The sequence below is a fragment of the Phyllostomus discolor genome, chromosome 8 (genome assembly GCF_004126475.2).
Source record: "Phyllostomus discolor isolate MPI-MPIP mPhyDis1 chromosome 8, mPhyDis1.pri.v3, whole genome shotgun sequence".
Classification (NCBI taxonomy): Eukaryota; Metazoa; Chordata; class Mammalia; order Chiroptera; family Phyllostomidae; genus Phyllostomus; species Phyllostomus discolor.
The window spans coordinates 42,499,841-42,526,181 of NC_040910.2; the positions used below are offsets into that span (position 1 = coordinate 42,499,841).

The window sequence follows — 26,341 nt, forward strand, 5'->3', positions numbered from 1 at the left end:
AGGTCTGTCTCAGTGCCTGCGTCCACCTGGCCCTTGCTCGACTTTCACAATCAAGCGAGAAATCCAAAGCTGAAGTTTCCTCTTCCTGAGTGTCTCCCCACTGATGGAGCACTTCCCCCCAAGTGCTCAGGACTCTGGGGTGAATATCCACTGCAAATGATTGGTGTGACCAAGGATTAATGAGGGTAAGGGCATTTTATTTTTCCAATGCCACTATCTAAGGCTCATTAACGTAGATTTTATGGGTCTTTGTCAAGGGTTATTACAAAGCTTTCTTGAAGGGCATTATAAACAGTATTACATTTCAAAAGTTGGGGACTTCACGAGAACCCATTATGAGTTGGACATCCCCCCATCCCAGTTCTCTCTGGGCTCAGATGCCAAACCTCAGGCCAGGAGCTCAGGAGAGGACTTTGAAGAGGGATTTTTTCTTGGGTGTGTATACGAGGAAAGCCAGCACACTGTCGCAGGGCGATTCGAGCTGAATAGGAAGACTCAAAACTTTCTCCATTTTCCTCCACCCTCCCCTAAACTGCCAGGGAAAACATAAAATGGAATCTCTCTTTCCCCTCATAACTGACAAACTTTTGCCCCATCCTGATCCCTCCCTCCTGTTATAATAGAAGAGCTGCTCTTCGTCTTAAAGTTCATGTAGCTATTCTTTTTTTTAAAGATTTTATTTATTTATTTTTAGAGAGGGAAGGGAGGGAGGGAGAAAGAGAGAGGGAGAGAGAGAAACATCAATGTGCAGTTGCTGGGGGTCATGGCCTACAACCCAGGCATGTACCCTGACTGGGAACCGAACCTTCGACACTTTGGTTCACAGCCTACGCTCAATCCACTGAGCTATGCCAGCCAGGGTTCATGTAGCTATTCTTGCTTGGTCTTCCTTGACCTTCTTGGGAATCCCATATAATCAACATACTATCTTTATCTTGAATATTCAACTTCTTCCTCTCAAGCAGAACTTTCTCATTGGTTTTCAAATAAACTCAAGTCTCTCCTACTAAAAAAACAAAACAGCTTACTTGATTCATCTTTCCATCTGTCTCCTACTTCTCTCATCCTTTTCTTAGTTGCACATACCAATTGCCTCCTTTTCCTCACTTCCGGAACTCGCTCCTCCACCTCTCCTATCTAGTTTCTGACCCGATCATACCGCCAACACAGCTCTTGCGAAGTCCACCAAGCCTCCATATTTCTAAATATCATGGATGCCTTTCAGCCTGCCAATGTTCTTGACCTCTCAGTAGGATTCAACTCTGTTGACTGCTCTCTTTTCTTCATATGTTTCCTTCTCTTGAGCACCATGACACAGACTTGCATGGTTCCCTTCCACCTCAATGCATCACCTTTGCAGACTCATCGTCCTCCACCTGGCTATGCTACTCTAGGCCCAGGTTTCTCTACCTGAGCACTATTGCTATTTTGGCCAGATAACAATTCTGTGCACTGTAAAGATGTTCAGCAACATTCCTGGCTTCTCCCCTCTAGATGCCAGTAGTATCCCTTCCCAGCTGCAACAATTACATATCTCCAGACATTACCAAATGTCCCGTGGGTGCAAAATCGCCTCCTGGCTGAGAACCAAGATTCTAGACTCAGACCTTAGCTTCTCTCTTTGCCTTGATCTTTCTTTAAGTGTTGTTAACCTTGTCAAATCTCCCATCACCATCTGCTTTCATATAAGTCTTCAGAACTCCAGATCCATGTATATACCTGACTTCTTGACTCCCATCCTTGGAGGCCTCAAAAGCATCTCAGTCCCAACATCCTCAAAACAAAATGCAAGATCATTTCTCTTGAACCTAGTCCTCATCCAGTCTTCCCTCTGTCACCATCCCTGTTTCCCCAGGTCGGTGGGTCAGATGCCCAGGCACTATCCTCACCCCCACCCTGACCCCCTCACCAAGTCCAGCTGACTTTGACTCCTAGATATTTTCACAGTTCATACATGGTTCTCCATCTTTATCACCACTCAATGGTCCAAGCCACCCCTCACAGTTCTGAAAGTCTCCCTGGTCTACCTTGATCTACCCTTTCTCTTACCAGTCCAGGCTATACATAGGAGCCTCAGGGAACTTGCACAATGCACATCTGATCCTATTATCCTCCCAAGCAAAACCTTATTGGTAAGTCCCTTTTATTCTTAGGATATAGCTAAAACTCTTTAACAAGGCCCCAAGGCCCTGAGGGTCTGCCCTTTACTTACCTCTCCGCTTTCATCCCAAAGGGTCTTTCCTGCCAAGGCCTCCTTTGGTTGGTCACACTGTCCACACCTTCTCTCACCCCTAGGGCTGCTGCATAAGCAAGTCCCTCTGCCTAGAATACCCTTTGCTTTCTGCTTCAGATCTCAGTTCCTACTTCCTCTGAGCTTCTAAATTGGATTAAATCCCCTGTTAGAAGCTCCTGTAACACCAAGAATCTTTTCCTCAAGCTGTTATCACAGCTGCCTTTTATATCTATTTGGGTACCTTTGATCATACCTGTCTCCTGTTTGGAAGGAAGCTCCATGTATCCCTGTCTCCTTAGCTCACACGCCATCTTAACTCCCATGATGGGCACACAGTAGGTCCTCAAAAGCACTTGTTGAATCAATACATAGGGGGTAAATGTCCCCACTGCTTTCAGGATCACGTCCAGGTGCCGTACCCTAGCATTTAAGGCTATCCATCACCTCGCTCTCTATCTGGTCTGTGCTCTCAGTCCAGACAGAGATTGGGGCAGAGACCAAAGGGCAACAGATGCCAAATGGGGAGCAACAATTAGCAGAAGCAGGGAGTTGGAAGCAGGGATCATCAAGAAAATATAGGCCATCTAGGAAGGGTGGAAATCTTGGGAAGACCCTGGCCTTCTATGGAGTGTGGAAGGGGGTTCAGGTCATTATCTCCTCCTGGCTATTAAGGTGAGGTGACCCAGCTGACATCTGGTCTGCTGTTACTGACTCCCACCTTTTAAAAATTCTTCTTAGGCAGCCCTGGCTGGTGTGGCTCATTTGGTTGAAGCATCATCTTATAACAGAAAGGTTGCAGGTTCTATTCCCAGTCAGGACACAAACCTAGGTTGTGGGTTCAATCCCCTGTCCAGGCACACATGATCCCTGGTCTGGGCACATACAGGAGGCAACCAATCTATACTTCCTCTCACATTGATGTGTGTCTCTCTCCCTTCCTCTCTCTCTAAAAAAAAGCAATAAAAAAATGTCTTTGGGTTGAGGATAAAAAAATTTTTTAAAGAAGTTCTCCCTAGGCCTCATGCTTCTCTCCAGTCACCACCCTGTTTCTCTGTTCCTTTCTCTCACTCCTTACATCTGATCCATCAGCAAGTCCTGACGGCTCTACTACTAAGACATGAGCCAAATCTGCCCACTGCTCACTATTTGATGCTTCTGTGCTGGCTCAACCACCACTGGCTTTTGCTTGGACTATTGCAGTCTCCTCTTCCCTGATCTCCATGCTTCCATCCTCTCTCCCTGGAATCCACGCCCCATCACAGAAGAGAGAGGGATCTTTAAATATGGGGAACCAAACCATGGTCCTCCTCCCCACTGCAGCTTGTCTAGCGGCTTCTCACTGCATTCAGAACGAAAACCAACAACTCACTTCAGCCTGTGAGGGGTGCATGCAGTGCCACCCACCAACCTGCATGACTTCATCCCCTCCTCCCTCAAGCCACCCAGCCCTCTCTTTCCAGAAGCCAGTCACCAAGCTCGTTTTCATGTCAGGGACATATGCACTTGTGGTTCCCTCTCCCAGAATGTTCCTCTCCTGTTCTTCCCATGGCCAACTCCTCATCTGTCAGGTTTCTGCTCCAGTGTCACCTCCCCAGCTTCCAAGTACAAGATGAGTAAGTTCCTGGGATGTGATGTACACAGTGTGATGACTATAGTCAGCAATACTGTATTATACACTTGAAAGATGCAGAGAGAGAGGATCTTAAATGTTCTCACCACACACGCGCACACATGCACACAGGTAATTAATTATGTGAGGAGAAGTGGAGGTGTTAACTCACCCTGATGTGGCAATCATTTTGCAATATATACAAATACCAAATCATTTCACTGAACACCTTAAACTTCTGCAATATAATATGTCAATTATATCTACAAAAAAAGCTGGGGGAAATGTCATCTTCCCAAAGAGCCTACCCCAATGTCCCAACAAAATGGGGTTCTCCAGTCACTTTCTTTCACGTCTTGTTATTTTCTCTACTGCACTTATCTATACAAAATAAGCATGCTTATTCATTTGCTTATGTGTTTCTTGTACCTCCAGTGTACATACACATCATAAAATGGAGGCAGACCTGCCACATTCCCACTGTGGCTCAGCACCTACAACAGCGCCTGGGATTGGCACTCAGTCAGTCTGTCCAGTGAGTGAATGACTGAAGGACAGTGTCTACCATTGCCTCCCCTACCAGTGCCCCTTCCAAGGGAATGCCCTTAACCCAAGGGAGTGCCCTTACCCGTAAATCCCTCCTGAGAGGAAGACCTCCATAACCATGTGCTCCCAGCTGCCCAAGGTGTCCAGTTCCAGTGAATTGGATGACAGTGGATTTCTGATACATGTTGAAAGAGGCTAATTCTCCAGTCCAGGGAGTTGGAATTGGAACATGGAGGTCAAGGCGATAAAACCTGTGGGGCCGTGGAACTGAAGGCTCATGGGGGACCAGGAGCTGCAGAAACCCAGAGTCATGGGCAGGCTGGAGTGACAGGTGCAGAAACAAAGGGCCCCCAGAGTGGAGAGGGGACAAGAAAGTGGGGATTTGCTCCTAAACCCAGAGTGACCCCACCTCCACAACCATCCCTCTCTGCACAGCGCTGTTAGTGGATGACAATTTCTCACGTGTTTGTCACTGGCCTCTTCCCACTGAAATGTCAGCTGCATGAGAGTAAGCATCTCATCTACCTTGTCTACCCAGCACATAGTAGGTACATAATAAATATTTGCTAACTAAATTGAGAAATGGGTGAGTGAATTATGGCTTTCCAAATCCCCAGAACCTCAGTTATTGGGTTCTGTGAAATCCCTGCATTTCTTGCATGAAGCTCCTATTTCACTGGGCCACTTTAGGGGGCTCTCTATTCCAAACAGACTCTCTGACACCAACCTACCCCCCATCCCTGGCAAACAGACCAGAACTGTAATGCCTGGAGGCAAATGAGATGAAGAGACGTGTCAGGAGAGAGCCCACCAGTGAGAAAGGAAACCAAAGTTTTCAAGAACTGACTCTCTGAAGTGAGAGCAGGAGAGAAACAGATGAAGCTGGAAGGCTAGCAGGACACCAGGGCAGGTGCCTGGACAGGCAGGGGGATGAGAGGAAAGGCTGGAAACTGAGGGGGGTGGGGGGGGGGTGGGGTGGGGTGGGAAACGAACCCACAAGGACTAGGGCTACTCTTGCTTGCAAGGAGAATATTCCCAAAGGTATTAACAATTCCACTCAATGATAATGATGGTCCCTAACATGCTCTGCCTTGTGCCAGGGGCCACTCTAAGCCATTTCTGAGCATTGGCTAACACGATTCGCTCTGACTGTAGGTGGTATCAACAGGGCAGAATCTTGGCTAAGACAGCTGGGTCTACGAGGCTGGGCTCAGGGCTCTGTATTCTTGGATGGCATTGCTGGGTCGCCCATGTGACTCTGTACTCCCCCTGCAAAAAGGGCCTGGAAAGTTCTGAGGTTGTCTCTGAAACCTCACTTTGCCAGTAGTCTAGGGAATAGGAGGGGATTTGGTCAGTTGTGTCCCAAAATAGTGGCATGTAGGAATCAGTGCACACAGGGGTTCTGTGACTGTCTGGGACATCCATGTTTATCCACAGGCACCTGTGAGAATCATTCTAGACATATATGGAACATCTGGACACATCTGTGACTGCCGTGTATACAGGTGCACATGAGTGTAAACCCAGACAAATGCCAGTGTGCACCAGTAGAGAAGTGCAAGTATATGTGCACCTTGCACTGTTGCCCATGGCCACGAACATTTCCTTCACTCAGACACGTTCACAGCATTCTGTTCCCATATGCTCTGTACATTCATGAGCCCACAAGTCAATCCTGATATGGTACACCAGATATATTTGTGCTCATTTGCCTTTCTCCTTGAGCATTATGTCCATGTGCTGCCCTGTAGCCATGTATGGAAATGCACATGGCCTCTGCCCACCAAGAGCTCCACCACAGTGGGCCCATCACAGGTGAAGGCCTCCCCGTAGGTACCCTCGGCCTCCATGTGCTATTCTAGACAGCCACAGACATGTGTACATGCCTGCCCAGAAGCCACAGATACATTACAATGGTCTCTTTAAGACCGTGCATGCCCTTTCTGGTGTATTTCTCCACATCTCTATGTGTCCACCTGCCTGTATCTGTGAACATTCCTACAGCCTCTCCCTAGGAAGTGGCATCTGTGTACATTCTGTCAGTGCCCTCTTAGTTCTCCCTAACTCATTAGCATTGCACTCAGTCCTGACATGTTCCTGCAGGATTTATGCTTTACAAATAAGTCTGGTGTCCTGCCGAGGTCACGGCACTTACAAGGGCTAATGAAGCCACCTTGGCCAGTAAGGGTGGAGAATCCTGGCCCCCTGGAATAGCCAGAGAAGCACTCACCACGATGAGCAAATTCCCCTTCCTCTGCACCAAATGTCCCAGCCAGCACCCATCAGCAGACCAAAGTCACATTTCAAGATATTTTACGTTTATGGCCTAGCACTACCCTGGCATCACAGTAAGGGCTGCATCACCAGATCTGTCACTGTACTGAAGGCCGCACACCCATCAGGGCCCTACACTGAGGGCTGCATCCTCAGACTTGCCATTATGGGAGGGCCAAATCAACCTTTCAGTCACACCATTGAGGGCTCAGGCTGAGTAATGTACTGAAGTCTTCATAACTAGAAAGTAAAATTTGAGAAGCAACATTTTCCCTCTGCGCTGGCAACTCCTCCGTGTGGGGTGGGAAGGGGAAGGCAGAGGTGAGAAGTAATCCGAAGGGGCCTGGTAAGAATAGAGCAGTGGGCAAGCTGGGGACTCTGAAGCTATGCACTGCGGGGAGAGGGGGAGGGATGCTACAGAGGACAGAGCAACAAGTTGAGATTTGGAACTCAACCCCTCGGGTCCGCCAGTGCTGAAGGGGCTGGGAGATCCTGAGTGTGGAGCAGGGGATGGGAGCTGGGTGTATGACCAGTTCCTCCTGGAAGCTGTAGACATTGTCATGCCTCCACTGTCCTGGCCAGGGGACCTGCAACACCTACCTTGCTGTGCCCTCGAGGAGAGATGCCCCCTGATATGGGTACGCCATGCTCAGACACCCCCCGTGAGAGACAGGCCTGACCTGCTTCAACATGTCCCACACACTCAGAGGTGCCCGGTGACCAGTGGACTTTCTGTATACACAGGGGCGTGCCTGCCACACAGACATGCTGGGACACGTTCCAACACGCTATGACCCACCCTGACACGCAGGACAGGCTCCATTGTGCACGCACTCGCCCCAGCATGCCCTGGGAGGTCAGAGGGTCTCCAGCCTCTGCCGGAGTCTGCATGCCTGCAGCCACCTTGCCCTTCTGGATGGATTGACGGCGAAGGAGAGAAGGCTGTTAAATTAAACATTGAGACGCGGTCTGAGCACCAGACTGCCATCCGCTGGCTGCTTCTCTCCCAGGAGGCCTCGGGACCATGGGGTGGAGGAGAGGGCAGGGGCAGAGTGGCTCGCTTAATTAATTAGTTCTAATTGAGATATCTTTGTAAATATCTCTTTATTGAAGGACAGGATCTCATTGTTTCCTGGGAATTTGCCATCTCTGCTTGCTCCAGCCCCTGAGTATCGCTGAGACGGAGACACATCGCAGAAACAACAAGAAAAAGAGCAGTCCAGGAGGCTGCTTAGACCTTTGCTGTGCTTTGATAATGACAGCAGCACCGAGGGACAGGCGAGAGGCTCAGGGACACAGAGACCCAGGCAGAGGGGTGGGCAAAACAGAGATGCAGGCTCTGACATAATAGAGGAGGAGAAACTTCAGGACCGAGAGGACCAGAAGTGGGGGCAGATGGACCCACGGCTGGACAGACAGACCCCTCTGCCTTTTCTTGCCTCGCCATCTCCCGGGCATTCTCCTTTTTTTTTTTTTTTTTTTTTTTTTTTTTTTTGCCTCGCCATTGGGCAAACCACCCACTGCGGCAGCAGCAACAATCAAGCCTGATTCCGTTTGGCCCTTGCCGCCCTCCCCTTTGCTCTCCTCCCCCTGTTACTCCTGCAATCATCTCCCTTGTTCAAAATGAGCTTCTGCAGCTGCAGCCCAGACAGCTGTTCCATCTTGGAGCGGGCACTGGGGTGGAGTGGCTGGGTCCTAGAGAGATATACATCCTCCTGGTCAGCAGGGTGAGTGGGAATGGGGGATGGAGGACGGGGGGCCACCTGGAGCTTGGGCACCGCCCTCCCCCCATCCCTGACTCCCACCAGATCTCATCCCCAGCAGCCCAGGGGTCCAGGCACACTCTGGGGCCTTCACGAGCTCTCGATGGTCTGGCTCATCCTGCCATCTCACTGAATCCTGCCCGGCACCAGCACGGGTCCTAGCTCTGTCCTGTCTCAAGGGCCCTTTTGGGGTCTGAGAATTCTAGTGTCTCCCCTCTTCTCTCTCTATCAGGGCCCTAGACTGTGCCACAGCAACTACAGCAACTACAGCAACATGAAAACAGAATCTCAGAGAGAGACAGACAGACTGAGAGACAAATGAGACAGACAGAGACAGGGACACCAAGAGATAGAAATGACAGAGAGAATCAGACTCAAAAGGGGCAGAGACAGAAAAGGAAAGACAGACAGAGAGGACAAAATAGTCTCAGAGACAGACAGCAACAAGACACAGACAGAAAGTATGACAGAGAAAGGCAGACAAAGAGATAATCATCCGTATTCACTCAACAAACAGTTATTAAATGTCTACTGTGCATTGTGGATACACAGAGAAAAGGAATAAAGATAGTTCATGAAACAAAGATGAAAGAGAGAGACTCAAACAACGAGAGTTTAAAAATAGAGACGCATTAAGGCTGAGACGGAGACAAGGACTGGTCTCCAGTGGAAGCCTCTCCACTCCCACACACAAACAATCTGACCCCACATCAGACTGCCCAAGCGCGGGGCCCCCCGGCAGTCTTTTCTTCCTCACCTTGTGGCTGCTCCCTGCCAGAGCTCCACACAGAGACACCAGCCGCACAGGGCCGGAGGTGAGAAGAATACTGGGGGCACGAAAGAACCAAGAGGCAGAAAACAGAGCTTCCCGCTGGAAGAGGAGGAAGCCCGTTTAGCTACACACCAGTGGCCCAGACCGCCTCGTCTGGACAGCTGTCTGTGGTTCCGACTGGGTGGGCAAATGCCGGCATCACAGTGGGGGCGGACTGGGTCCACGGTGGGCGCCACCTGCTGGGGAAGGCTCCCTCCTACCTCACCAGATCCACAAACACTCCGCCTGCCATACACTCCAACACCTTCACAAACCCCATTCTCTTCGCCTCTGTCCCTCTACCTGACCAGCTCTGTCCCTGCTTTGTGCATCCTCCATGTCTCAGGGCAAACGTCATCTCCTCAGGGAAGCCTTCCCTGACCACCTTTCCTAATTGCATGCCCCCATGGCTCCACATCTTCTCCCTCATTGCCCTCATCAAACTGTGCTTACACTGCCATCTGCACACTCCCATCTTCACTGTCTCCCTGGGAAGCTCTGTGAGGGGAGAGACTGAGCGTCTCCCGTTCACAGCTGTATCCCCAGCCCCCGACCCAGGACTCAGCGCATAGAGGGGCTCAACCATTGCTAGTTGGGGATGACTCTGTTTTGCCCTTGGGGGGCGACACCACTCCCTACCTTTAGGTGGCAAGTTGGCAATGCACACACTTTCTGACCATCCATTCAAACAGAGAGGCATTGTTGAGACACAAGGACACAAGAAAAAGGGCTTTAAGAAACAGACGCTTCTGAGCCATGGGAGAAGACTCAAGGTCATAGAAATAAATACTCATCAAGGTGCAGAGCTGTCCCCGGGGGGAGTAAGGGGCAGCACTGAGGCCACTCAGTAAACACCCACTGCTTGACATGAGAAGCTCCCAGGAATAAACAAGAGTGGCGAAGTTTTTTCTCCCATGGCACTTCCAGTTCTGTCGGCGGTAAACAAACAATGAGCGTGATGATTTCCGATGATTCTGAGTACTGGGCAGAAAATAGAACAGGTTCAAATAATAGAGTGGAGACATGATAGCTGAGGTGGTCCAGGAAAGTCTCCTGAGGAGGTGACACTTGAGCCGGGACTTGAGTGGTGAGAAGGGGCTGGTTGGAGGATGGGTGTCCCCAGAGGGTGGCCCAGCAAGTGTGAAGCTCCTGCAGGGAGAACAAGAAGAGTCTGGAGGGTAGATGGGTGGCCCAAGGTGTGAGACTCGGGAAGGTGGGCTGCTGTAATGATAACAGATGATCGCAGTAACAGTGGCTGACCCTTACAGGCCCCTCCCACGTGTCAGGCACACGGCTGAGCATGGCGCTACGCGATGCATTCTACTATCACCCCCATTTTACGAATGAGGAAAGGGAGGCTCAGCAAGTCGGGCCAGGTAAGGAGTTTGGATTTGGTGCAAGTGAGGTGGGCAAACGTTAAAGGGGGCAAGTTTCACACTCGCAATCCCAAAGGATTTTCTAACAATGAGGTCTCTAGAAAGGTGGGACAGGCAGCCTCCTATCACTTCCCTCCTCCAAACCCCTCCAAGTCTCCCATCCTTTGGCACTTGGCACAGGCACAGGCACCTCAAGCCAAATCCCTTTGTGACATGGGCTCTCCTAACCACTCGGGCCACTTCCACACGCCCCCCAACGTAGCATGGGAGTCTCCAGCAACTGTAAACTCTCTGCAGTCTCTGTGGCCACAAGCACGCTCCTGGCGTCTGAGCCTCTGTCATGCTGTTCCTGTTGTCTGGGATGCTGCGCTCTGTCTTCCTCTGGCCAATTCCTTTAAGACACAGTCTGGGCAGCGTCACCTCCAGGGAACCTCCATCACTCCCTGGCTGGCTCAGGGCCCCTCCTCTCTGCCCTCGTAACACTCCATAAACATCCCTAGCATCTGCTGATGAGGCTGCAATCCGACTGAAGTCGGGGGGCACTGTTCATCTTTATATTCCATGACAGAAAGTAGATGTTTGATAAATATTTCTTCACACTTTGACATGTTTAAGCAGAAACTCTAAGTCCATGATTAGGAGCAGGAGAATACGGCAGGTGTGGTCACATCCACAGTATACCTAGATACTTTTCTCTACCTGCTTGGCCCCTACCCTGGTCCAGGCCCCACCCTCCCTCATCAGGGCCAGGGCAGGCGCCTCCTACCTGGTCTCCCAGTTCCTGCCCTCACTTCCTACAGTCTGTCCTTCCCACCAAGGCCACAGGGAAACTATGAACACCTGAGTCAAGACCATCCCTCTGCTGTTCAGAACCCTCCTTCATATCCTATTTCTTCACTTACAAGTATCTGTTCAACACAAATTGTGTGCTAGGCCCGGGGCTAGGACCTGGGGCTACAACAGTTGACAAAAACTGATTTTTAAAAAATCCCTGTCCCCAAGTTGCTGACATTATAGTAGGGAGAATCAGATAAGATAAATAACTCAAGTACATAGAGTATTATCAGAAGGCTAAAAGTGCAATGGAGAAAAGGAAAGCATGAGAGGATGATAGGGGATGCATGAGGAGTTTCATGTTAAATCTGAAATTTCTACAAGGCTTCTCCATCCCAAACTGGATGTGGCTTCCACGACCTCCCTACCCTCATCTCCTCTTGCTGCCCCCCACCTCGCTCACTCTGTTCCAGCCATACTGGTATCTTCACTGTTTCTCCAACACTCCAGGCATATTCCCACCTCAGGGCCTTTGCACGTGCTGTTCCCTTGACTTGTAATTCCTTTCTTCTAGATTATGAGCCCTCTCTCCCTTCCTTCAGATCCCTGCTCAAACGTCACCTCCTCAGAGAGGCCACACAACCTAAAAGTGCCCCCAGCACTCTCCACTCCCTTCATACTGCTCTATGCTTCTTCACAGCACATACATCATCACCAGAAATAGTGTAGATTTTTCTACATACTTACTTATGTCTCCCATCCCTGCCCTAGCATGTCAGTTCCACAGGGACAAGGGTATCTGTCTATTTTGTTCACTGTTATATCTTTGATACCTAGAATAGTGCCTGCCACATAGTAGGTACTCAATACATATTTGTTGAATGGAGATACCCTCTAAGAGAAATCTTGTCACTTAGGGTAAAGGGAGGAGGGAATCAGTAGGGCAGGAAGGCAGTCAGCATTGTTCACAAATATCTGGCCCTTCCTCTCCATCCAGGTCAGCGTAGGACCACACTCCTTACTCTCTTTGAGGTTAGGCATGCCGTGTCACTTGCACTGACCAATGAAATGTGAGCAAAGGTAACATGTGTCACCTCCAAGGCAAGGCTTTAGGAGCTGGTGAGGGTTTGCTGCACTCTCCTTTTCTTGTCTCAGTGATTATATCACCATAGAGCCTCCATCACCCGGGGTCCCTGAGTGACCACCATGGACAGAGACCTCCAGCCAACAGTGGACACCTAGTGCAAAAGAGAAATACATAAATCACAGAGACGTGAGGCTGCTTCACGACCACAGTGTAACTCAGCCTGTCTGGACTGATACATGCATAGATAGACTCTCCGAGGCCATTTCCCCCCAGAAAACTGTCAGGAAGAGACATGGATTCGGCACTATGATTCTTCACAGGAAAATCCTCAAAGAACATTTTGCTGATAGCTGCTCAGCCCCTCCCCACTCCTCCATGAGGAGAGGGTCCTCCCCAGACAGAATGCCCTTGCTCCATCTTCCCTTTCTTCCCTCCCACCTTAAGGATGAGGGAAATGAGCAATGACACAACGTATAAGATGCAGGTAACTCACTTCAGGCCCCATAATGATGGCAGCCGCTGGCAACAAGGCTGACAGCTTTTGGTCTGGCTCCGGATTTATGACCCCCGGGTGAGAAGCCATTCCATCGGAGGCTCCCATCCCACAAGGATGGTTTATGGCTGGGCGTTGGCCAAAGCCAGGAGCAGTGGCAGCTCCCTCCCATTCCTTTCCAGGGATGGTCTGTACCACCATCTCTCAGAACCTCTTAGGATGCGAAGCTGCTCCTCTGGGTCAGGTCGGGGAGGGACAGCCAGAGACAACCATGGCCACAGGGTCTGGGCTCCCCGGCCCCCACACCTCACAACTGATGTTCTTTATTAAGCCAAATACCAGCACCCAACCTTCTGCCTTATAACGGGAATTCTCACCACAATCCGTTGGGTAACCCATATTGGTGCCCTACACCTTCTCACAGCTCCGCCTTACTGAGCACCTACTTTGTGCCTTGTCATTTCCACTGGCCTTTCCCAGTCCTCGGGAAGGTGGATTATTGTTTTAGACACTTGACAAATATTTATTCCAGACCTACTATGTGCTTGACTACAATGACAAAGCAATTCCTCCTTACTGAGCACTTATATCAGCGATTTTCAACAAGTGTGCCACAAAAATTTTTAAAGCATACAATACCTGACTTTTTAGTCAGGGGCCTGGACCTCTTTACCCTTAGACTGTCAAATAAAACAACAACAGCCAACACAACAGTAGCCGTCCAATGTGAATGAATAAAAACTATAGCCTTTTTTTGTCAGATCAGTAAAAAATATATATTTTTGGTGTGCCACAGAATTTTAGTAAATTAATATGTGCCATGAGATGAAAAAGGTTTGAAAATTGCCAACCTACATGCACCACATCCACCCATTTGTTTCTATTTGAAGGTGGAACCCATGAATCCTTATGAAGACATCATTGTTGGTTCTGCCACCTGACAAATATTTATTGCAGGCCTACTATGCATCAAGCCTTAGGGTTCAGTAGTGAGCAAAACATACCTGTCCTCATGGATCCTGTGGTCTAACAGGGACTCTGACCTTTCCTTGACTAATGAGGATATTGGAGCTGAAAGAGATGAAATAACTCCCCTCAAGGTCATACTGCTAGCATGGGCCAGAGTTCAAACCCAGATGTTTGACTCAGAGTCCTAGCACTAACTAAGAATCTCCTATGGCAGTCACTGAGCTGGAGCTTTCAAGCATACACATGCTCAACATAAAGGAGGCACTCAATAAGTCTGCCGATGAAACAAGATGGATGAGAGGATGGATGGAAAGAGAGATAGGTGGATGGAAGGGTGACTAAATAGAGGACAGATGAAGAAATGGCCAGATGATGGATAATGACTGAATGGAGGGACAGGTGGCTACATGGATAGAGAGATAGATGAATGGAAGGATGGATGCATGAAAGGATAGATGGAGAGACAAGTGATGGATAATCAATGGGAAGATAGATGGAGGTAGATGGAAAGATGAATGGAAAGATAAAGAGATAAATGAACAGGTGGGTGGATGGATGGGGGAAGAGATAGATGGATGGAGAGATGAATGAATGGGTGGAAGGAAGGATGGACGGACGGGGAGCTGGGCAGTAGATCTGTTGCCCATGACAGTTCTGTGAGGTAGGAGTCATCATGGCCATTTGGTTCATGGGAAACTGCAGCTCCAAGTGCTGAAGTCACTCAAGAGCAAGTTCGGGGAACGTCTGGATTCCACCTAGGTCTCTCACACACTCCCAAGGCCCTCCCAGAGCACCCTCATGTCACAGCCCCCCCCCAGGTCCCAAACTGAGCCCCTTGGCATCCAAGGAGCCCTTCCGGCAAGGCTTAGTGAAGCTCAGGGATAGGGTGGGGATCAGGGATCGGAGAACTGTTAGCTTTCTGCAGGCAATTTCATGGGAGCACTGACCAAGGCATTATTCACTACGGGTTGGCCAGAGTGGAGACCAGGTCTGTTGGGTGCACACACACACTCACACTCACAGAAAACACATATACACCCAGAAATCCACCACATGTGTATAATACAAGGTAGACTCATATTATTCAGATACACACTTGCACATGTATACACATTCTCCTGAAGATGTACATGTCCACATTTATATGCACACACATGCATCGGTACATCTTTGCACAGACTCATATGTACACACAAAATCATAACTCAGAGACACACTGTTACACACTTATGTACACTTTCTCCAGACAGAGCGTATGTCCTCATTTACACACTGTATGCTGCACACAATACACGCATGCATTCACACAAAGTCACATTCCTTCAACGGTATGGGAGGGGGACCTGGCTTTTAATTTCAATGAAACATCTTTCTTGCCCCTCAGAAGGTAACAGCAAGAAGGCCATCTCAGACTCATGTATGAAAACACATATGGGCACATGCCATCACATAACACATGGGAACCCACCATCAGCGACATACAACTGCAGAATCACAGCTAGATGCATCCACACCCAGACATACTCACTCAGGGACACACTCACACTCATCCTGGGACTCACCCTTACACACACAAAAATACAATTAGGCCCCTATGCTGGCAAAGAGCGTCAACTTTCTCACCCCCCATTCACACACACCCCCCACAGACACACGGAAACCCATGCACAGAGAGACACATCAGGACAGACGCTGAGGCGTCACATATGATTCGCACACTAGCTTCAAGTCTGAATTTGCACTGACACCCCTCACCTGTGCCAAGCCCAGGGCAATTTCCCCCAGGGGCTGGGCGAAGCCCGGGCAAAGGGCATGGCACACCCTCTCCCCTTGCCTGAAACTCTTGGGAGCAAAGACCCCTTTTCTTTCATGGAAGGGAGAGAAAGAAGCAGCGTGGTAGCCTTTGGGGCTAAACAGAGTTGCTGGGGAAGTTGGGGCAAAATCAAGCGGGAGAGGAAGCCCACGCATCCCAGCTCCACCTATCGGGAGGACTCCCGCAAACAGACTGAAGAGGGGACGGGGTGGGAGGGGCACATCCGGAAGAGACGGAGGGAAGTTTGCAACGGAGGCCGCCTCCTCCCCTCACCCCGGGACACCAGGACCACCGCTACTAACCCTGACTGGGTTCCCTTCCCTCCCCTCAAGCTCCACCGCAGGAGAGCCGGAGGACGAAGGTGATGGAGGATAGGATAGGTGGGGGAGGGGCAATGCTGGAGCTTCTGGGGGCAGCGTAGGCCCCTGCCCCAGGCTGAAACCCTTCTACGTCCTACGGAGGGCAAGTTACGGGGACAAATATTCAGATTCAGCACGTGGTGAGCAGGTAATGAAGAGTGAGATCCTGAGGTGGCGGGGGGTGGTAAGAGAGAAAACGATAGATAGACAAAAAGGAGATACAAAGTCAGAGACAGTGCAACAGAGACAGAGACAGGGAGAGACGTAAATAGAGGAGCGCACCAGAGGGAAAACAGACCGGGAGACAGACAGACAGACAGACAGACAGACACACTGGACTGTTCAGAGACACCGACACAAACAGGCAGAGATCCCGAGGCTGCGGGGCTCCGAGGCAGGGTCCCTCTCGGAGGGGCGGAACCTCCCCTCCGGCTCTGCCCCACTCAGCCCCGACCCTCGCCGCCTCCACCCCGGGCCGGAGCGCGCCCAGTACGTTGTTGCCACTCGGACACTGCTCACTAACAATAAATAATAATAACAACAGCAGCGATAATGAACGGCGCGGAGTTAGCTGAGGGTCGCGAGGCCCCTCCGCCAGTGCGTTTGGCCCCCAGCCCCGGAAGAGCGCTCCCGGGCAAGGAAGCTGGGGGTCCGTGGTCCCCGGGGGCTGCGGCGGCGGCACGGGCACCACGCCCCCCGGGAGCGCCCCCAGCGCGGCGGCCACTCACGATTTTCTCGGAGGCGCCGGCACGGGACACTGTGCCGTTGAGCCCCACGAGCGAGGGCAGCGTCTGCGACATCCAGTTGGTGACCATGGCCATGGTGCTGAGCACGGCCCCGATCTTGAGCAGCGGCACCGACATCGCGCCCCCGCCTCATGCCCCGCGGCCGCCCGCCGCGCGCCCCTTCTCCCGCCCGCCGCCTGGCGCTCCGTCCCTCACCGCCCAGCCGCCCCGGGCGCGCGAGCGCGAGCTGGGGTCCGGGACCGGCCGGCCGGGGGGCTCCGGGACGCGGGCTGCGGCTCAGCGCGCCAGGCGGGCTCCGTTTATAAAGCACCGGCTCGACTCCCGCCCCCTCCCGCGCCTCCGCGCCGGGCACTTCCAGCCGCTGTGACGTCACGGCTCAGGCCCGGAGCCCGGGGGGCTGGTGCCGGGGGCGCCCGGACTGCCCCAGACCCTCCCCTGGCCAAGCCGCTCCCCTGCCCGGGACCATCCCACCCCGAGAGGTAGCACTACGCCGTCCCCACGGCCCCAGCCCACCGACGCGGCATTCCCAGACCCGCCCCCATCGGCGTTCCCGTCCCCCACCAGCGGGGTCTCCCCCCGCCCCCCACCAGCGGTGTCCCCAGGCTACCTTCAGCGCACAGAACCCCAGTGCTTGGCCCACCTCGGCCACCCAAAGCTGGCAGGGGACCAGTCACAAATCCCCACCCGTCTCCTGTTAGGACAGCGACCCCGGCTCTCTAACACCCGGGAGGACAGGTATGAGGGTCTATGGGGGGCGAGACTCTGGTGCGCCCCCATGAATCCAGCAGCCCAGAGTTTCCTTATCCTTGCGGAAGGGGCTTTCCTGGGACCAGGACCACTTTGGGGACCACTGGGTCATTTTGGAACGAGGGAAGCCCAGAGTGGCAGGTCCGAAGCCGGTAGACGCGGTGATCTGGATAAAGATGCGGTAAAGAGGGTCACTAGGTCAGCAGGAGGATTCCCCAGTGCACCCAGGGGCGGCATTAAGACCCGGTGCTGCGGAGACGGGAGCTAGCCTTTTGCAGACAAGTCCCGGGTGGCTCTCCACTCACAACTTGAACTTGGGGTGGGGGCGGGTAACTGATGCTTGCGACTTTCTCCACGCCCCAGGGCCCCAGCACCCCCGGTTTGGGGAGCTGAGAGTGCAGAGCCCCCGCACCTCCCACCCACGCACCAGCCGGCGGCGGGGGCGGCGGGGGCGGCGAAGCTGCGGGGAGAAGCGCCCGGCGGGTTTAATTTCCTCTGTTTTCCCTGCACTCACGCCCCCTCCTGGCGCTCCGGCATCACCTCGCGCCGCCGCCGCCGCCGCCGCCGCCACCGCCGCCGTCTGGAGGCGGCGATGACTCAGGCTTTTGCAGGGCTCGCCTGGAGAGTAGCCCTTAACATGGGAGTGCGGGTCTTGAACTGTCCTTTTTCTGACACCGAGAGGGAGGTTCTGCCCCTGTGTCACCTCCTGCAATGACCTCTCCGCTTCAGTTTCCTCATCTGCAAAGTGGGTTGTTGTGAGGACTCTGATATGTGTAAAGGACTCCATTATCCCAAGAATCAAGTGAAAGGTGTATTGAGCATCTATGTCCCAGACACTGTGAACCACAAACAAAATGCCTGCCTTTGTGGAGCTGAACATTCTGTGGAGTGAATCAGACAAGAAATAGGAAAACAAAAGTAAAATAAGACACAGGGATTCAGGTGGAGCAGAAGAATAAATAAGGGAGTAAACTTTAAACAGGGTCGTTGGGGACAGTGACATCTGAGAGGAGACTTGCAGAAGGTGAGGGAAGGAGCCACGTGGATAGGGGAGGGAAGAGTTCCAGGCAATGGGAACGGCAAGTGCCAAGGCCAGGCAGGAGGGTAGGTGTTCAAGGAACAGGAAGGCGGCCGTTGTGGTTGGAGCACAGCGAGCTGGGGAGAGTGTGGGGAGATGGGGCTTGGAAAGCATTTTGCAGGGTGACTGGGAGATGGTGAGTGTTTTATAAATAGTAGCTGCCATCCTTATTATTATTTGCAACTGATGGCGAGCTTTAAAAAAATGAGATGCGCCCTTACCTACTTGTACTACAGCTTGCATTTATGAGTGCTGAACACGATGCAAATGTGCTTGCTGAGCAGTTACTGCAACCTCCCATGAAAAGTACAGTGACTTCCCTATTTACATGGCACTAAACGGCTCAAAAGGAGAGGGGACCGGGTCAAAGTGACCCAGCAGGTAGGTGTGGGCCCAAGATTTGAACTCGGGTGTGTCTGATACTAGACACCAAAACCACTAGGCTCCAGGCCTCCTAGCTTAGAGAATGTGGAACTCAGTGATACTCTCATTCGTGCACTGTTGGTGTACGCTGTAGGAAACTACCCCGGCTCCTTTCAGCCAGGCTTCTCCAAGGAGGTTTACACTCACATCTGCCCTTGCTGTCTCTGCTTCTTCACCTCCCACCTCCTCCATCTTTCTGAAAGTCCTCTCATCATAGGGGCCAATGACCTTCCAATTTGCTCGTCCCACAGCCTCACGCTGGCCCTCATTTAGTCACTCCCATAGGTGAGTCTTCACGGACCGTTCCTTCTTTCTTGAAAGTCATTTGTCCCTTGATTTCAAAAATCTTAACATTTTCTAGTTCTGCCCCAACTTCTCTAGCTGCACCACCACTGTCTCCTGCCTTCTCTCTAGTTACATCTCCCAGGCTTTTGCTGTAGATTTCCAGCCCCTCTCTGTACACTTAGCGTAGACCACCACACCCACTCTCAGGGTTTGGGTTCCATCTGGCCTCAGGACCTTTGAACTTGCTGTCCTTTACCCAGCACATTACTACCACAGATACACATATGGTTTGTTCATTTACTTACTTCATGTATATTTCTGTTCTAGCATCTGGGTAAGAGACATGTTCTACCATTCTCCAGAAAACTACACTTCCCAGGTTCCCTTGCACATTGGCTTCCTATTAGACTCATCAAATAGGAGGCACTGGAGGGAGATTGGAGAGTGGGAAGGAAGGAAGAAGCTGGGGTATTTCTCTTCTCTTTCTGCTTGTGGCCAGGGTGTGTCCTGACATCATGGTTACACACCCTCCGTGGTGCCAGCTCCCACACAAAAGCCCCTTTCTCATCATACCACCCTTTTTCATGCCCCTCTAACAGCTGTATACTGTGGCTAATTGCTGGATTCCCTGATCGTTCCATCAGTTTGGCTTCTCAACTCTTCCATCTCACACTCAACCAGTTTCCTGTATTAAATTCCCTCTTTGAAACCCTGGACTAGTCTGTTACCCTGACCAGACCTCTGAGTGATATGGCCATTACAGACCTTCCCTGGCCACCTCAGCTACAAACAGCAGCCCCCACCACTCTCTGTCTCTTACACTACTCTATTTTTTTTAAACAGCATGTGACATTATAATTTTATTTGTTTATGGTCTGTCTTCTCCACTAGACTTGCAACTTCACAAGGGCACCTACATGTCTATATTCTTCACAACTATAACTGAAAGACTTAGGACAGTCATTGGCACCTAGTAGATGCCCAAGAAACTATTGACTGACTAAATGAATCTACAGCGGAGGCCTCCCAAAAGTCTATGTACAGCCCAGATCTCCCCCTGGAACTCAGATCCCCATGCCCATCTGCTTCTTGGACATCTCCACTTGTGTATTTTACAGAACTAATAGCACGTGGCATCCACCAGAACAACCTCACTCAAAAAGGCAGTATCACCCTGGCTGGTGTGTCTCAGTTGGTTGGAGCATCGTCCCGCAGCCAAAAGGTTATGGCTTCAGTTCCTGGTCAAGTTGCATGCCTGGATTGTGGGTTCAATTCCCAGTCCAGGCACATACAGGAGGCAACTGATAGATGCTTCCTTCTTGCATTGATGTCTCTCCCTTCCTCTCTCCCTTCATCTCTCTCTAAAAGCAATGAAAAAATGTCCTCAGGTGAGGATTTGAAAAATGGGGAGGGAGGCAATACCAAGTATTGGTAATGATATGGCAAAGCCCATTGCAAGTGGGAATATAAAACATTGCCACCAGTTTGAGAAACAGTTTAGCAGTTTCCTAAAAAGTTAAACTTCCCATAAGACCCAACAATTCTATCAATTCCATCTACCCAAGAGAAATAAAAACATGTCCATGGAAAGGCTTGTATATGAATATTCAAAGCAGCATTTTTCATAATGAAGGAAATGACCCAAATACCCATCAGCTGGTGAATGGATAAACTCTGGTCCATCCATATAATGGAATGCCATTCAACAATAAAAAGAAATGAACTACTGACACATGCTACAACATGGATAAGCCTCAAAAATAATTTGGCTAGACCTGGCTGCATGGCTCAGTTGAGTGGAGTGTTGTCCCATGCACCAAAAGGTTGCAAGTTCAATCCCTGATCAGGGTACATCCCTAGGTCGTGGGTTCAATCCCAGGTCAGGGTGCATACAGTAGGCAAAAAATCGATATCTGTCTGTCTGTCTCTCCTCTCTCTCAAATCAAAAATACATACACTCAAATGAGGATTTTTTAACACAGAATCGCAAAATATTTGGCTAAGTGAAAGAAGCAAGACAATCACTAATTCAAAGCAATATCATAATTTCAGGTTGGAGAGAGGATGGACTGCAAATGGGCATGAGGGACCTTATGGAGCGGGAAGATAGAAATGTCCTAAAACTGGATTGAGGTGATGTTTGCACAACTCTGTAAATTTACTAAAAGCCATTGAATTTCACCATTAAACAGATGGATGTTATGGTATGTAGGTTATACTTCAATAAAACTGTTAAAAGAGAAGAACATTCTTGAACTTTTCCTGCACGCCCCCTTCTCTGAGGCGCCCTGACTTGCACGGACAGGAGAATGACTTCTTCCTTAAATTTTTCACCCCATGTGCCTTGCTTTCCAGGAACATGGCCCAGGTGTACACACAGTTCTTGCCACAGATCTTGCTCCCTTTTACCCCCTTGTTCTCCCTTCCTGCTCCTTCATCCAAGTCAGCACCGATGCTGGCTGATTTTGATGCAGAAACATCTCCAAAAAGGGTCTCCTCCTCTCCATCACCACTGTCACTCTAAGCACGGTGTTTGGGAGTGCTGTGCATTGAATGTTTGTGTTCTCCCAGATTCATATGCTGAAGCCCTAACCCCCAAGGTGGCAGCGCTATATTAGGAGATGTGGTGTTTGGGAGGTGATTAGATCATGAAGGTGAAGCCCTCACCAATGGGATTAGTGCTCTTAAAAAAGAAACTCCTCACCCCTTCTACCATGTGAGGTCACAGCAAGCAGACACTATCTATGAACCAGGAAGTGGGCCCTCACCAGGCACTGTGTCTGCTGGCACCTTGATCCTGGACTTCCCAGCCTCCAGAGCTGTGAAGTGTAAATCTGTGTTGCTTAGAAACCACCCGATCTGTGGTATTCTGTTATAGCAGCCTGAATGCATTAAGACTGGGAGCCATGGAAAGTAATATGTTTTTACCCCAAAAATTCCCAGGAGGAATAAGTTCATAACTGTCAAAAACCATAACAATAATTGCTAAGGTTTATTAAATACTTATGTACTACACATTGTTTGTGGTGATGTAATAACTCAACCCTCAGAATACTACTATGAAGTACATAGGATTAGAATTCCTATAATTCTCATTTTTAAAATGAAATAGAAACACAGAGATGCTAACAAATTTCCCCAAAGGCCTCCAGGATTCTATCCTGGGCAGACAGGACAGGGTGCTGGGCCAGTCAGACCCATTCATAGATTGTACATTCTAAACGTGCAAGGGAAACAATAAAGCTTTTAGAAGACAATATAGAGCATCTTCATTACTCTGGGGTAAGCAAAGATCACTGAAACTGAACAGTAACAAGCACTAACCCTGAAAGAAAAATTATTTGAACTACATTAAGATTTAGAATTGTGCCCTGGCTGGTATGGCTCAGTGGTTGAATGCTGGCCTGAGGATCAACGGGTCACCAGTTCAATTCCCAGTCAGGGTACATGCCTGGGTTCCGGGCCAGGTCGCCAGTGCGGGGGCACACAGGAGGCAACAACACATTGATTTTTCTCTCCCTCTCTTCCTCCCTTCCCCTCTCTAAAAAATAAATAAAATGTTTAAAAAAAAGATTTAAAAATTGCATTGGTCAAAGGTCCCATGTTGAGACCTTTGAAGACAAGCCACAGGGTAAGAGGAGGTATATGCAATATTTATGTCTAACAAAGAACTCACATCCTGATTTTATATTTGTATAAAATATGTAGGGATAGCTAGATGAGATAGTCCTACAAACCAACAAGAACAAGGCAGACAGCTTTCTAGAGAAATGGGCAGAAGACTTGAATGGACATTTTGCAAATGGAAATATCTGAATGGTCAATAAACATGTGAAGCCCTGGCTGGTGTCGCTCAGTGGATTGAGCCCCGGCTTACCAACTGAAATGTCACCGGTTACATTTCCAGTCAGGGCACCACACCTGGTTTGCAGGCCAGGTCCCCTCACATACACATCTATGATTCTGTCCCTCTCTTTCTCCCTGCCTTCCCTTTTCTCTGAAAATAAGTGACTAGAATATTTTAAAAAATTAAACGTGAAAAGGTAGCACAATTAGTCATCAGGAAATATACATTAAACCCATGTCCTGGCCGGGTGGCTAAACAGTTTGGAGCATTGTCCTGTGCACCAAAAGTTTATGGGTTTGATTCCTGGTCAGGACACCCACCTATGTTTCAGGTTTGATACCTGGTCCTGGCACATGCAAGAGGCAACTGATCGATGTTTCTCTTTCACATCCATGTTTCTCTCTTTCTCTCCCCACCCCCTGAAATCAATAAATATATCCTCAAGTGAGGATTTAAAAAAATTAAACCCACAATGTGCTATCACTACACACCCATCAGAATGTCTAAAATGAAAAGGAATACCACATACATCCATTTCCAACCTAGCCAATAGCGTTCTTATAGAGTGAATGTTCCTAAAACCTGTGGACACTGTAGGAGGTGTGGCAAGCATCAATCCCACAAAGTAACAGTACGAGAAGGGCAAGGAGCTCTGTAAGCGCAGGGAAAGCAGCGTTCAGGCAGGAAGCAGCGTGGCTGAGGTGGGCGGATGTGTTGAGCCTGACTGCAGATCTAAGAGAAAGCTGGCTGTTCAGAAACATTAGCAGTTTGAACTGGAAGGAAGTAAGACGAGAAAGGGCCAAGTGATCCAGGTCTCAGCTTCACATTTTGTTTCATTATGTAACAATAAAATCCCAAGGATGTGGCCAAAAACGAGGAAGACAACGCCAGGTGTTTGGCGATGGTATGTAACAACTAGAATGCTCAGGCAGTGCTGCTGGAAGAGTAAACAGGCAAACTCTTCAAAGACCCTTTGGAACTTTGGAAGGCTGTTTGGCAGCATCTCCTAAAGCTCGATATACCCACCCCCTGCATGCCCCAGCAGCTCTACTCTCGGGTATGTACAGTTGAGTCTCATCATTTGCAGATCCCATGTCAGCAAGCTCTCCTACTCACTGTGGTTTATTGGTGACCCCACATCAATAGGCGCAGGGCTTTTGTGGTTGTTTGTGGACATGCATGGAGTGCATCACCCACCCACAGGTTCCCAGCTGAGGTCCAACACGGCCATGCTCTGCCTTCTTGTTTCAGTTCTAACCGTATACAGTTTCTTTTCCCTCTACTTAGTGCCAGACTGTCCCCATGTTCGTGTTTTTTATTGGTGATTTCTGTTTTAAGTGGCTCCCACACATAATGCTGAAGAGCTGTCTGGTGCCTCTAGGCACAAGAAGGCTGTGACGTGTCTTCAGGAGGAAATACGTCTGGTCAATAAACTTCACTCAGGTACAAGTCGTACCACCTTGGCTGTGAGTTTGATGCTAACAGACCAACAACATATGTTAAATAAGGCGTTTTTAAATGGAAATGTATAAACCAAGGCTGCTATTGTTTGGTGTACAAATATGCTGTGACCACAGGTTTGCAGGAATCTCACCCTGCGATGATTCAGTGTGCTCCGGGTCTTCATAGAGCAGAACTACCATGAATAAAGAGAATCCACTGAGCGTGCATACCCGGGCATTCACTGCAGAAGTGTGTCAGAGAGTCTATAGCAGCGCTGTTTGTGCCAGCCAGAAGCTACCAGCCCGAATGCCGAGAAAGGGCAGACCAGCTGTGCCATGGTGCGGTCACACAGCGGGACACAGTGAAGAGGTGGGAACGTGCAATCTATCGCAAAACAACAGCTTGGAGGAATCTTACAAACATTATGCTGAGCAAGAGAAACTGGACACCAAACACTACATATTTAATGACTTCGTTAAGTCAAAAAGTGGGTCAAACTTCTGTGGTGGGACATGTCAGGTCTGCGGTTATGCCTGGGGTGCGGGTGGCACTGGGGAAGAGCCTGAGGGGACCTCTGGATTTTTGCAAAGTTCTGTTCCTTGACCTGGTGTGGTAACACCATGTCACTTCAAGACAATTTATGAAGCTGCACTTTTATAATTTGTGCATGTCTCTAGCTAGGTTTTATGTCAAGAAGAAAATTTACTCAAAAGTATAAATTAAAGTATTAAGCATAAAACATAGGCTTGATCTCTGTTTGATGGGCAGCAGGTTAAAAATAGCAGGGCCTTCCAGGAGAAAGTCTAGAAAATACAAACCAGCAAAACTAAGTGTCATTTGCAATAAGCCAAGTGGGCTCTGTCAGTGGGGCCTCTGTGGTGTTCCATTCACACATAAGGAGGCATGAATTCATGTCCACACATACACAGCTCCTGTCCCTCAGAACACGGATGGTGTGAGCTTTTTGGCCTGTGGCTAGTTTTAGTTTTTTTCTTGGTTACAGCAGGTTTCAGGAAATGGTGTTGAAATATGTCTCCTTTCCACCACCCTCCCCCCTCGGAAGAGCTGGGGGGGGTTGTTTTTTTTTCTCTCCTCTGAGCACCGGCTCTCTCTCTGGTCATCTCTGCTTTCCTGCCTGGTTCAGAATTCCAGGAGGAGGCGGGAAGGAGACAATAGGTCTTGTTAAGGACCTCAGACATCAGACAAGGAGAAGTACCCTCCCTGCACCCCCCACCCCCAAGCATTCATCTCTCTCGCTGTGCCTCTGGCCGCCACCAATCTGCCTCAGGCCTTGTCAGCTCCTGAAATAATTCTCTCTTCACACCTTTACTCTTCCCACTCCAGTCTGTCTTCCGTGTTACAGCCAGAGGATCTGCCCCGCACACAAATGCAACCATGTCTCATTCCTGGCTTTAAAATCTCTTTAAACAACAACAAAGAAAATCCAACTGAAAAATGGACAAAGGACTTAACTAAGATATTCCTCCAGAGAAGATGTACAAATGACCAATAACCACATGGAAAGATGCTCAACATCACTCACCCTTAATGACGTGCAAATTGAAGCCACAATGAGAGATCACCTCACACCCAACAGGACAGGCTAGAGCCACAAGTCAGGTAGTGACAAGTATTAGTGAGGACATGGGGAGAGTGGAGCCCTTG

The 26,341-nt window shown here is 49.8% G+C and overlaps 1 protein-coding gene across 2 annotated transcripts in view; it reads right to left on the reverse strand.

Annotated features, from left to right (window-relative positions):
• The window catches only part of OLFM2 (olfactomedin 2), a 67,486-nt gene that overhangs the window by 33,335 nt on the left and 7,810 nt on the right, over window positions 1-26,341 (reverse strand). Inside the window, exon 1 of one of the 2 annotated variants that reach the window (XM_028521701.2) lies at window positions 16,836-16,970. The exons of the other annotated variant lie outside the window; for it this stretch is intronic. Within the exon in view, the coding sequence (XP_028377502.1) occupies window positions 16,836-16,970 (135 nt within the window). Of the gene's footprint in view, window positions 1-16,835; window positions 16,971-26,341 lie in introns of those variants that run through there. 2 annotated transcript variants of the gene reach the window in all.